General features: G+C 35.3%; 1 protein-coding gene across 1 annotated transcript; it reads right to left on the bottom strand.

The window, feature by feature from the left end:
- Positions 1-3,570: 3,570 nt before the first annotated feature.
- Positions 3,571-13,396, bottom strand: chordc1a (cysteine and histidine-rich domain (CHORD) containing 1a). The gene is given in 12 exon segments (XM_048160767.1): positions 3,571-4,841; positions 6,547-6,609; positions 6,751-6,870; positions 6,959-7,061; positions 7,143-7,213; positions 7,474-7,532; positions 7,628-7,697; positions 7,700-7,733; positions 7,998-8,158; positions 10,472-10,528; positions 10,797-10,846; positions 12,988-13,396. Coding segments are annotated over 12 exon segments (1,020 nt in total). The 5' UTR covers positions 13,052-13,396; the 3' UTR covers positions 3,571-4,673.
- Between the last annotated feature and the right edge of the window lie 699 nt (positions 13,397-14,095).

Consider the following 14,095-nt stretch of genomic DNA (forward strand, 5'->3'; position numbering starts at 1 on the left):
ATGAAGTGTACCTTGAAATCCTATAAAACCTGTTGTATTCCTTTGTTCGGAGAGAGATTCTCTGGAATGATGAGAACTCTCCCGGCCGTGATTAAAGCATATTCTGAGGCATAGACTGGAGTCTGTTTGGTTTTTAAGCTGCAGCAAACAACTAAGCACTAGAGAACTCTTTCCATACTATAGTGATAGTGTTTAGTGGTGAGGAGCACTAAAGAGCTTATTATCAGGTGATAGTGCCGGTGGGGAGCACTAAAGAGCTTAGTATCAGGTGATAGGCCCCCAAAACAGGCCGAGACGTCGGCCAACTCGAACAGGTACTGAAGTACGCTCAGTAGAGTATAAATTTATTGGTTTTATGGTATCAGGGACACCCAGGTATATTTGTTTATGGTGTCAGGGACACCCAGGTTTAACTAAGTCAGGTGCGTAGGGAAAAATCTACCACAGTTTTGGCGAGCTTCCAGGAGCCCAAGGGATCCTCCCTCCGTCCGTCGGTGGGGGCCAGGGCCAGATAGTTTTAAATTTGAGTAAGAGGAACTTGATTATTATTTTTCCTATTTCTGTTTCTGTATTCTGCCAACTTGCAATTTGCAAGAAAAGACCCCGAGACCCCGATCGACGGAGGGATCCATCCGAGACGGGCTGAAAGGACTTAAGGTTTGAGGTAGGGTACACAGACTCCAGTCTTTTCCTTTTGATTTGCTTTTTATTGGGACAAACAAGATGCAGTTTTGCAATTCTAAATTCTGTCTGTTGGATGTTGTTTGTTTTGTTTATGTTCTGTGTTTGCATGTTGTGTTGAGCTGTGAATAAGTAAGAGAGACACTGGCTAGTCCCAGTTTTAAGAGGTGTATCCCGTTAGCCTATAGGGATGATGAAATTCGACTGAATTCGCCACAGCGGTATCCTTTCAATTTAACAAGATATACTTATGTAAGACGTCGTGTAGGATTGAGATTGAGTGGCCAAGTTGAACAAATATTTGAGCAAGATTTTGCAGTTTTGGGGATTGGTTTTACTAAAGCATGGTATTCTGATTACAATCTAGACCCATATTTAATGGTAGGTCAAACATCCTTGTATTTGCTGACTAGACCTAATTTAAGACCATACATAGAGGAGAATTGGGATTGAATCCTGTTCCTCCTATTCCAGGATATCCCATGATTTGGGTCTTGGAGATATAGCTCAGATATTTATCCAGTAAACTGAATTTATAAGATTGTTTTTTCCTCTTTCTCTCCTTCTAGCAACGAAGAATTTGCTTATTCTGTCTGCCCTCTTTTTGCTGTTGCTATTACTCTCGTTGAAATAAGAGAAGAAAATATATAGGAAGAATATCTTGCTTTTGCTATTGTTTCTGCAAAGAAGTACTTGCTTGCTCAATTAACAATGGGGAATTGCTGCGGTAAAATAAAAACTGAAAAAACTGAGATTCGGGGTCCTTTCCAAGAATTGGTTAGAAAGTGGAATTTGCGAGAAGAACAAATTGCTCAAATTCAGTTGTGGTCAAAGTTCACAAAAGGACAATTTGAGAAAAACTGTGGTACTTTGAGTGTGTCAGTTTTAGGAGAATCAAGGCGTATCTTGGAGAATCTATCCCCAAAGAAGCGGAGACGGATTGACTGGACGCTGTTCAACAGATGGGAGCAGGAAGCGGAGGCTCGATACGAGAGGCAAAGAAAAGGTGAGGAGGAAAAGGTTGCTCTTATTGCCTTGCAGACCAAGAAGCAGAAGCAAGAGCTCGATGATATGCAGGCAGTGAGTGGGTGCTGGCGGCCCCCGCCATACAATGCTGCGGGAGAAGAGGAAAGTTGGACAAGTGCCAGTGGCTGGGAGCTCTGCAGAGCCATGCTCCAGGAAAGGGGAAGTGAAGACAGAGGGTGAGAGCTCAGATGATGATGGGATGCAGGGGGGTTTATCAGGAAGTTCGAAGACTCCTGAACGAGGCGATGACACCTGAGTTGTGTGAGCCCCTAAGCCGCGTATTCAAGGGGGTGAAAAGAAAAGCTGGAAAACCACCTCTCACACACCCAATGAAAATCAACGTGAAATATCGTTGAGTGCCAAACAACTAAGCACTAGAGAACTCTTTCCATACTATAGTGATAGTGTTTAGTGGTGAGGAGCACTAAAGAGCTTATTATCAGGTGATAGTGCCGGTGGGGAGCACTAAAGAGCTTAGTATCAGGTGATAGGCCCCCAAAACAGGCCGAGACGTCGGCCAACTCGAACAGGTACTGAAGTACGCTCAGTAGAGTATAAATTTATTGGTTTTATGGTGTCAGGGACACCCAGGTATATTTGTTTATGGTGTCAGGGACACCCAGGTTTAACTAAGTCAGGTGCGTAGGGAAAAATCTACCACAACGGCAAACAATCCAGCTGTCAGAATCCATTCTCCCAACCATATGAAGAGAGATGACGATATAGTGATTTAAAGTATGATGATTCTATTCTGTGTGTTAATGGAACATGGCCAGCATCAGTTTAAAGATTTAATTTTGGATTTTATTTATTTTTTTAAATATGACAGGACATGATATAGACAGAAAGGGAAGTGGGAGAGAGAAAGGGACGGGATCAGGAAAAGTCTTCAAGCAGGGACTTGAACTCAGGTCAACCAAAGCACAAAGGTGTCATATGTCAACATGCTGCCCACTAGGCTACTGGCACCAACCAACCAGTGCGAGTTTGATAAATATTAGAGCCTCATTGTGTAAGAACCATGGGGGGAACAGAATTCGACGGCAAACAATCCAGCTGTCAGAATCCGTTCCCCCACCCCCATTATGACGTTGATGTTGATGTAATGGCTTAAAAGATGCTGATTCTATTCTGTGTGTGGATGGAGCTTAACCAGCATAAGTTTGATAAATATTAGAACCTCATGTAAAAAACATGGGGCAACAGAATTCGACGGCAAACAATCCAGCTGTCAGAATCCGTTCCCCCACCCATATGATGAGAGATGTCAATATAGTGACTTAAAATATGATGATTCTAATCTGAATGTTAATGGAGCTTAGCGAGCACCAGTGTAAAGTTTTAATTTAGGCATTTTTGCCTCTTAATATGGATAGGACATGATGTAAAGAGAAAGGGAAGTGGGAAAGAGAATAAGGGATGGGATCAGGAAAAGTACTCAATCCGGGAATTTGAACTCCGGTTACACAAAGCACAAAGGTTTTATATGTTGACATGCTGCCCACTAGGCCACCGGCACCAAATAACCAGTGTGAGTTTGATAAATATTAGGAACTCATTGTGTAAGAACCATGGGCAAAAACTATGATTAACATGGAAAATATATTTTTTTTAATCACGTGTTGTGGCTGTTTGGGACATGGTATAAACTGACACAATCAGTGTAAAATGAATGTAAAAATTGTTCATAAAACATTCATGTGACAATGGGGTGATTTTATGAACAAGTTCCAGAGAAATTCTTCCTAATAAAGCACAATGTTTAACAAAAATACATTTCAAGAGAATGCATGCCATTCGAGCATTTGATTTAGCAAGTAAAATCACCTGAACTTAGACTGAATGATCAGACAGAAGGACAAGTTTGAGAGTACAGTACAATAATTTAATGTTTACAGTAACATGAGATAGTCTCACAAACAGTAGATCCATCAGATGCAGGTAAACACACTTATATTTCATTCTAGTTTTCAGTGATTTACTGCAGTTTATTTCTAGAATGCCAAACCCAAGTAAGTCTGAAAGTGTTTTGTCCTCCTGTCGACACACACGAATGTTCCCAATCCATGACATGAGCACACTTAATCCAAGCTGGGTTGACTTAACTTAAATTAAGCTCGGCTAAGACAGTTGTTCAGGAAGGTGAAAGTGCACGAAAATAAAGACTGATTCATCAGAAAACAACGTGGAATGATAGAACAACAAAAAGGCAACAACAAGTTATATTTGCTTGTATCAAAGTTGACAGCATTCATTTAACAGAGGAAATAACCAAAATACAGACATGTCTATTCATTTTGATGTTAAGAATGTTTTATTTGTTTTGTTTTATATTTTGAGGCACATTAATTGTACCTAGCTTAAAGCTCTACAGTAGGAAAGCTATCAAAATTACATAATTCAGTGAAACCATTTTAGAAAGACTTTAGACGCCATATTGAATCTGACAGCAATGAAAACAAGGCTGTGAGAGACATTGTTCACCAATGAAATTTGTGCATTTCCACAAATTAAGTAATAATAATAATTTAAAAAAAATTCTGCTGCATTGATGTCAAGTTAGAATTACCATAATTACCATTTCCTGAATAATAAATGAAATTACAGCAGCTCCAGCAGTTAAAGATAGTTAGATATTTGTTTGATATTTACTATATTTTAATAACATTATTAATATTATTTTATAATATTAATATAATAAGATTGTTTAAATGTACTTCTGTCCCTCACAGCTTCATTTTCATTCACGTCAAATTAAATATTGTCTAAAATGATTAAAATGTAAAAACAGACATGAGCTGTTTTGCTCATTATGATCTCCAATAAAATAAATAAATAATCTCACTCATATTTCCCAGATTACACAGTTGAGAAATCAGAGTGTCCGGTGACACAGACCTGCAGATTTAGTTGACCACTGCTGTCTGAGAGAGCCTGAGCGTGTCGGAGGGAGTTAATCACGGTTGTTAAGCGATCATTTTCTCTTCATCTTGATTCTCTTTCTTCTCATTGGTCGGTTGAGGCATTGGAGGGGGCAGGTCCAGCCGCGCCCAGGTAATAGGCTCCGCCTTCTTCATGACTACCTCCACTTTGGAGGCCATCATGTTAATGACGCTCTTACTGATGTCAATCACCTATCAAGCAACACAATCATATATCAACAAAATGACCAAAATACACTGCAAAATCAACAGGTTGGCGCTATTGTGCTTTTTTTCATATTTGTGCTCTAATGTGAGCAATTCACATGATAAATCATTGACTTCAAAATGTAGATCTTATTTCTCCTTCACACTTTAGTAATCTAATCAAATATGGCATAAATAAATAGAAGTATGAGAATTACATAGTTAAACAAATGTGATATATAAGTCAATTATATTTAATTTTCCTATTCATTAAACCATTCAAAAAAATGTAACTAAAATGTCACATTTGAAAAAACAAGTTTGTATGTAGGCACGATTTATATATTTGTGTACCAGTGTTGTTTTAGTATTATTTATGTACTATTATAGTATTTATAATTTTGAATTATCTTTTATTTTTATATTTTCAGCTTTCATATTAATTTTAGCTTTTGTTGTGCAAGTCATTTTTATGAATCATATTTTATTTAATTAAAGCTTTAAATTATTTTTATTTCAGCTTTAGATTTCTTTCATTAAGTTTATTTCTTTTAGTAAGTTTTTTCATCTAATATTTATATTTTATTTCAGCTTTATTTCCTAAAAAGTAATTTCATGCGCTTAAGCAGAGGTTTTTTATGGAAGAGGATTAGGGCCAAGCAATAATAAAAAAAATAAAACCATCTCGAGATTAAAGTTGTTAAATTACGAGAAAAAACTCATTAAATTTCGAGAAAAAACTCGTTAAATTATGAGAAAAATGTTAAATTTCGAGAAAAAAGTTGAGATAAAATGTTGAGAATAAACTTGTTAAATTACGAGAAAAAAACTCATTAAATTTCGAGAAAAAAGTCAAGATAAAATGTTGAGAATAAACTCATTAAATTATGACTTTATTCTCAACATTTTATCTCAACTTTTTTCTCGTAATTTAACACATTTTTTTTCCTCATAATTTAACAAATTTGTTCTCGTAATTTAACAACTTTTTTCTCTTAATTTAATGACTTTATTCTCAACATTTTATCTCGACTTTTTTCTCGAAATTTAACGACATTTTTCTCGTAATTTAATGAGTTTATTCTCAACATTTTATTTCAACTTTTTTCTCAAAATTTAACAACTTTAATCTTGAGATGTTTTTTTTTTTATTATTATTGCTTGGCCCTAATCCTCTTCCGTAGTTTTTAGATCAAAAGTTTTTAAAGATCATAAACAAATTCAAATGTTTCAATACAAGTGTAAAAAAATGTAGTCAGATTATCTGAAACAATTGTGTTGCTCTTATTATAGTTAACTAAAACTAAATTCAAAATCATAAAAGCATTTGCTACTGGAAATAAAATAAACATTAACTAAAATAATATAAAATATTTTTAAAACATGTTGTTTACATTTTAGTTTAACTTGAAGTACTAAAATTACTAAAACTAAAATTTTAATTAAACTAATAAAAAAAAAAAAAAAAAATATATATATATATATATATATATATATATATATATATATATATATATATATATATATATATATATATATATATATATATAAACTAATAAAATAAATGACAATTTAAATTTCTTAACCCTTTACTAAAATTAGAATTAAAATGGAAAATATAAAAATAAAAGCTAAGTCAAAATATTAAATAATAAAACAATAACGGCATCTCAATGACACTGGCAGATAAACGATGGTTATTGATACTCACCCCCCACAGGCTCATATTCAGCTCAAACTCTTTTTCTCCCTCAAAGATCAGATGGATTTTCAGCTGCCGAAAAAATCATTAATCAGACAACACAATTACAGACAATTAATAAATAACATTAAAACGGCAAAACAACAATGGTCTGCTGCACTAAAAACACACATATTGTACAGTATATCACTTTAAACAGTCAAACTCGCTCACCGAGATGCTGTTGGCTTCCACGGAACACAGCTCAGGATTAGAGTTCTTTGCATAGATAGACATGGTCACCTGACTTCCTGTCTGGTGCCAATCAAATCGACATGGAGCCACTTTCTTACCCTGCAGGGACAGAAACATCATGCATTTGAGAATCATATTATATCATGTCACACTGACCTGATGGATGTGAAGCCGCAGCTCAGCTCACCGTGTCTTTCCTCCACTGGTGTGACCCTTTATTACAGCCCTCCTGAGACAGGAAGGAGTTAAAATCAGACGTCTTCCTCTTACAGCAGCTCCAGTACTTCATCCTGAAATGATGCATGCTCATAAAATACCATCAAAAAAGATGAAATAGTCACTTTTCAGCATCATTTATTAATTCTCCTCACCCCTCGTGGAAGATGGGCACTCCGGGATGATATACACACGTTCCTTCATCAGTCTTTGGTCCGTTGTATGTCTGATAATTATAATGACATATTTCATTTGAAAAAAATGGGCAATACAATACAATAAGGTTAACCTTAGTTAACTATATTAGCAAACATGAACTAACAATGAAAAAGCATTTATTAATCTTAGATACGTAAAATTATTTAATAGACTTGAGCTGACATGAACTAACATGTAAAAATCATAATATTTCCTCTTTAATTAACAGGAGCTTCTTGTTAAGTGTATTTTAGTGCACAATGAATACAGAACAAATGTTTTTCTAACCTTCGAGCAGCCTCCGTTTTTACATGCAGTCCCAATTTTGACCTCACTTCCTTCCTCATCTGGAAGTCACAAAGGTGCACATTTCAGGTTTTGCATGAGATGGTGATGTAACTAAATAAAACATGGTGTAATGCTTATTATGGTGTAACCTCACCTTTTTCTTCAATCTGACTGGTGTCTGCGAGTCTGAGCTTCTCGAGCGCCTGGTTCAAGAGACGGGGCGACCTTTCCTCTGCAGCTCCACCAGCGGCTCATCAGCGCTGAAACAACGTTCATTTATTTATAAAGTGATTTATACTATACAGATGGTTTCAAAGCAGTTTCATAGTAGTAAAGAAGAAAAAGTAAAAAATTGCAAAGTTCAATTATGAAATGAATTTAATTTCAGCTGTAAAGCAGCTCTACAGAAGATAATAGTGCCGTTATTCAGCTCAATTCAGTTCAGTTCAATAACTCTGTCAATTTAGATGAATTTAAGGTTAGCAGCCATTATAATGACGATGATGAAGATGAGGAGGAGTCACCTGGGTCTCTGGATGAACTCCAGCGGTTTGGGGGCCTGGATGACATACTCATTAAACTTTGGTTTCAGATCCTCCAGCTCTTTCTTCTCTCCTGAGACCTTCACGTCCGGTTTCACGGGTTCAAGCGGCTTCTCTTTGTTATGAGGACCTTTAGTGCAGCCCTGACAAAAACCACGCAATAAAACATGAGATATGCATTTCAACATTTGCATGCATTAAGATTCTATTGCATTATTTTAGTAAAGGAATTCAGTGATATTGATGATATAAAGGAATTTTTTGCATGGTTCTGATACATGTGGTTTTTAAACACCATCAAGCACAAAAAAAAAAAAACATATTTATTTGAGTATAAGATGTTCTGCATGAAACACGAGTGAAATCTGAGAATGATGTCAACGCTGAGCCAGAAAGAGCAGTTTTGAACCACACAGTGGTTATTTCTGTGTTACAAATATTCAAATGATCACAGAAGTATTGAGATAAAAGTTTAAAGTTAAATATAAACACTGACGTCTATGATAGTGATCAAAATAGAGCAAACCGCCTTTTGAAACTAACTTGGTGCTTCAAATAACAGTTGTATTGATTACATCTTATGCCACTAGGTGGTGACAAGTGACTGTTAAAAAATGCATTTGTCATTGAATCTTTCATTGAAAAGTTCAAAAACACTGATTCATCCAGTAATGAAAATAGTATTTATTAATGAGTCATCAGAGATGTATAGTAACGAAGTAGAACTACTTCACTACTGTACTTAAGTACTAAAAGGCGGTATCTGTACTTTACTAGAGTATTATTTTTTTCTCCTACTTCCACTTTTACTTCAGTACATATTTTCGATGAGTTTAATACTTTTATTCCGATATTTTTTATGTGCTGCATCGTTACTCGTTACAATTATAAAAATGTTGATGAAGCTGACGCATCAATGAGCGAATCAAGTGATTACGAAGCTGTGCGTGCTCCCGTTCTGCCTTTTGATCAGCTAAAAAGATCAACCAAAGACGAACCAAAAACACTACCTTCCACCCCTTCAACTTCAAGTGATCGTGGCTGTGAGAGTGAGGAAGGAGACCAACCCTTGTCAGGGCGCATATACGAGCAGCGAGAGAGGGAGAGCGCGAGCGAGCGAGTCCCGGCCGCGCGCGCGCGCGCGCATTCACCGTCTTAAAACAACACGAGCGCTGTCTTGCTCTCAAATTGCTCTCTATTTGTTTACATAGTTAATGTGCACTGTGAAGTAACATATACAAACAATGAACAGCTGTATTTTTATTAACTAAGATTAACAAAGATTAATAAATACAGTAACAAATGTATTGATCATGGTTAGTTCATGTTGGTTATTACTCTAATACATTAACTAATGTAATGTTAACAAATCAAACCATATTATAAAGTGTTACAAACAAATCATTTACTCAGAACACCTCTTGAAATGAGAATATAAGTGTGCTTACCCCATTTTTTTTTTTTAGTAAGAGTGGTAGTTTAGCCTAGTTTAGACTGGAGTGAGGTGAAAACAGAAAAAAAGTGCAAAGCAAGTTGTTGTTAGCTAGCTGTTAATTTTATTCAATTGTATATGGTAGAACTATTAGTCAAAATAAACTTTTTGGTAATGAAATCAAAGTGCTGACAACAAACAAAGCATCTCAACTTGTCTGCATCTCAAGTGGTCTTCACGCACTCAATACTTGTACTTTTACTTTCAGTACTTGAGTAGTAAATTTTAAAATAAACTACTTGCAATACTTAAGTACAAAAAATTTTGAATACTTTAGTACTTCTACTTAAGTGTGGTGCTTAAAGAGCACTTCAACTTTTACTCAAGTCACTTTTTTGATAGAGCACTTGTACTTTTACTCAAGTCTGGGTCTCTAGTACTTTATACATCTCTGTGAGTCATTGAACTAGGGATGTGTAACGATTAATCGCGATTAATCGTTTGCAAAATAAAAGTCTGTGTTTACGTAATATATGTGTGTGTTCTGTGTAAAATAACTATGTATATATAAATACAGACAAATACATGTATGTATTAAAGAAAAATGTTAGATTTATATATACAAAATTTATATTTATATGTAATATAAAATATATATAAAGATATATATTTATTTAAACATGCATATATTTCTCAAATGTATACATGTATGTGTGTGTATTTATATATACTTAATTATTATACACAGAACACACACATATATTACGTAAACACAGACTTTTATTTTGCAAACGATTAATCGTGATTAATCATTGCACATCCCTACATTGAACTCATTCAAAACCATTTTTTTTAATAATTCATTCAAATTAATTAGACACTTTTCCACCAATTAATATTTTGTCAGAACCTCTAGTAAATTACGTGTTATTTTGTTTAGTTGTAGATTCAGAATCGTGATCTCTATTTGTCACAAAAAAATTGTGATTTACATTTTATCCAGAATCGTGCAGCTAGTACTTACCGCAATACTGAGAAAATCTGAGAAGTCTGTTGTCCGTCTCTTACAACACGACCAACCCTGAAGAAAGCAAGAGATAAAGAAAGACGGATTTCGTTGGAATATCTTTTAAAGGAAATAACATGAATTATTGCAACCAGAACAATACAAGCATTTTCTCAGAACATTGATACCAATGAGTACCAGTGAATAGTACAAAATAAAAGCAATGTGCAACTTTATTTGCAATTAGGCAAAGGAACAGTCTGTAATTACAACATTTTTGTTACAGCTATACTGAAATATGGACACTATAATATTTTTTTATCTATGATCGTCAAATCCTCACCTTCAGAGCATCATGGAACACAGGAACTCCAGGATGGTACGTACATGCATCTGCAAAATATATCTAGTTCAGTCATGAAACTCTAGATGGCACATGCGGATGGTCCTTTACATGCAATCTGCAAGCAATCACATCATTACTGCAAGGCACAAGCTGATTGGCCTCTGCTGATCCTGCAGCCAATGAGATTAGCTTGCTCAAAATTTAAACAGTCTGGTTCACTGCTTGGTGTATTCTAGTCCTGCAGCACACTATCAGATTTCCTCTGAAACCCTCCACCTCCCCAGCTCCACCTGCCTAGATCTGCTACAGGATTTATATATGTCTATTTATTGTATGTATATTATTTATGCAGCAGCAGCATATCTTACATGCTCACCGCAGTGTGTCTGTGTATCTATTAAGGCCGGTTCACACATATAGTTCACCTTATGTGTTCACCTGTTCATAACTATAAAGATAACGATAAAGATATAGTTCTGAAAATCCTTCTAAATATAAAAGAGTAGCACTGTCCACACCACAGCTTTAACAATATAGAGAAATGGTATCACTGGGATCACTTTAAGAACGATTTTTTTTCCAGCTGTTGAACGATAAAATACTGACAACCAATCAGAATCCGTTCTAATTTAAGGGCTCGCGCATTTAAAATGGTAAACGACATTGCGGAAAAGTTAGATCACCACCACTGTTTGACAAGCCAACCCCCCTTTTCTTTAAAGAGGATACTTTAAAGAAAATGGATATATGGAAAACAATCGGCTATACCCCCGGAAAAAATGGTGAGAAATATATTAAAGATGAGACCGTTATGCCTGGCTAGCAAACAGTAAAATAAAATTACCTCAGATATTATCCAGCGCTAGTTTCAACAACATTGTCTTGCTTCCTTTTGAAGTTGCAGTGAAAAAGACTGTGTTGCTTTTATTCCACTATATTGACTTCAGCTAAATTCACTGTTAGGTTAGATCGATTACACTAGCTATTCATTCGAAACATAGCATGCTGAGGACATCTGCTGGTTAAAGCCTGTAAATGCAACAAGAAGAGCAAAAACATGCTGTTTACACTTTGAAACCGCAGCGCATGAGCTTAGAATAAACAGACCGTTATCATTCGTTGGTGTGGACGCAAATATAGTTATCGTTAAAGTTATCTTTATAGTTATCGTTCTTGGTGTGAACAGGGTTTTAGAGTAGCAAGTCCATTCTTCCTCTACACCAGCAGGAGATGCAGATCTAAAGTGCCAAGGCCAAATACATTAACATTACCATATTCAATAACGTACTATTTCAAAAGTTGCCATAACTGAAATTATTTCACAATTATTTCACACTTTATCATGTTACACATGATTTTATCCAATCATTTATTTAACATTTGTGAACATTATAATTAGTAGTAGCAGAAGTATTTTATTATCAATATTTTTTTGTATTTTTTTTATTTTCATTTTTTCTTAATTTTTTTTAATCAAAGTAACGGAACCTGATCGAGGGAGAAAAATCAAAGATTTTCTGTAAAATTATTAATTTTATGCATGTTGTTATCAAATACACGTCACCCAAAATACGCTCTTTAACAAACTTGGTTAACACTTAAAATAATATTAACAATCATTACATGCATGTTTATCAAGCAGTGTCAGCGTGGCATGTATCATTTTAATATTTTAATTAATATTATTTAATATTAATAAAGATAATTCATATTAAAATGTAAAACAATTTGAAAGTTAATGCTTCAAGTATGTAATGTTTAGATATATTAGATATACAAATATTTAAAGTTATGTGACATTTCCATTTACATAAATTAATGATCTTTTATACGTTATATAATGTTTGATAATGTTTTATAATGTAAGAGCCCTTGATAAGGATAGCACATAATTCATTGAGCTCTAGTATGCATGCAGTGCTGTCCAGTTCACAATAACACAAATGTATGCATGATAGCCAATGCTAAAGGAAGTTTTTATGTTTATTTTATCAACATTACATACATTTCTGACTCCATTGTGTTCCTCACAACACATACAAGAAACCAGAGCCATGCATGCTCTCGTGTGGTCAATGAAACATAAGAGTATGAAGGTAAATAATAGATAGCGCGGTATACAAAATAATAAGTAACACTTTAGATTATGAATAAACTTCGTAAATAGATTAGTGTAACAAACACTCACCCTCCGGATTGGTTTCTGGATCAAATCGCTGCCCGCAGCCTTTATTATAACACAGAACAGACATAACGAACGGCTCAAGACACAGATTCAGTATTCACAACCCGTAATAACTGTGTTTTGTGTTTTATTGCACTGAATGTTCGGCTTTGAAGTCTGGCGCGCGCTCTCGCGTACTGTGTCTCGCGCTGGATCTTTCCTCTGCCGGAAACTCACGCAACGCGTTCGGGAAAATTCGCGAACTTTTCTGACACTGACCGCGCGCAGAAACGGAAATAAGTGGGTAGAAGGGCGGTGAGAATGAACTAGATGTGATAACGGTGGTGGATCTATTAATTATATTTTATATCACGACGATTTGCGGTGTATTTTCAATTGAATGGCTTTTTGTACGGTTTCTTGCTGAGAGAATTCAGTGTAAATTATTGTCCTGAGCGCTGCTGAAATAGATGTTGTCACGTGGTAGATGCTACTTTTCTCAGCGCTTTTCAGCATGGACCAATCACTGTGATTACTGGATAATGGAGTTTATTTTTTAAAAATGCATCTGATGGATTTCCATTTTTATCACCAATTCTTTGAATTCAATACATTTAAACTTTTAAGCTTTCTAGTGTACATGTGTCTCCAATAAAGGAAAGAAATGTCTTGAGATTTGAATGCGGTTGAATGGAGGATTCGCCATTCTGGGCCGCCACACGCCCCCTAGAGGAAAATAATGCATGTCCAACGAGAAACAATTATTTCCTCGAGAATTTGCCGCGAGACACGACCCGGCACATGGCAGAGACTCGTGCGATATCGGCAAAGATCGGAAAAACCAACATTGTGATATTCTGCTATCTCGATTTGGTTCAGGTTCCCCTTTCAGTGCAAGTTTCACCAATCACCATAATTTATGTAGGCCTAGAATGTATGTTATTTAAAGTTATTTTTTTATTAGAAATATATATATATATGTATACTGCCCTCCAAAAGTTTCAAAACACCCCTGGGAAAGTGTGGTTTTGGGAGATATCAGCATAAATCCTTATCATTTTTTGGTAACTTGACATTATCATTGAAGACCAGCAATAATAATTTTCATTTTGATTACATAATAATGGCTATA

Source organism: Megalobrama amblycephala, linkage group LG16, assembly GCF_018812025.1.
Source record: "Megalobrama amblycephala isolate DHTTF-2021 linkage group LG16, ASM1881202v1, whole genome shotgun sequence".
Taxonomy (NCBI): Eukaryota; Metazoa; Chordata; class Actinopteri; order Cypriniformes; family Xenocyprididae; genus Megalobrama; species Megalobrama amblycephala.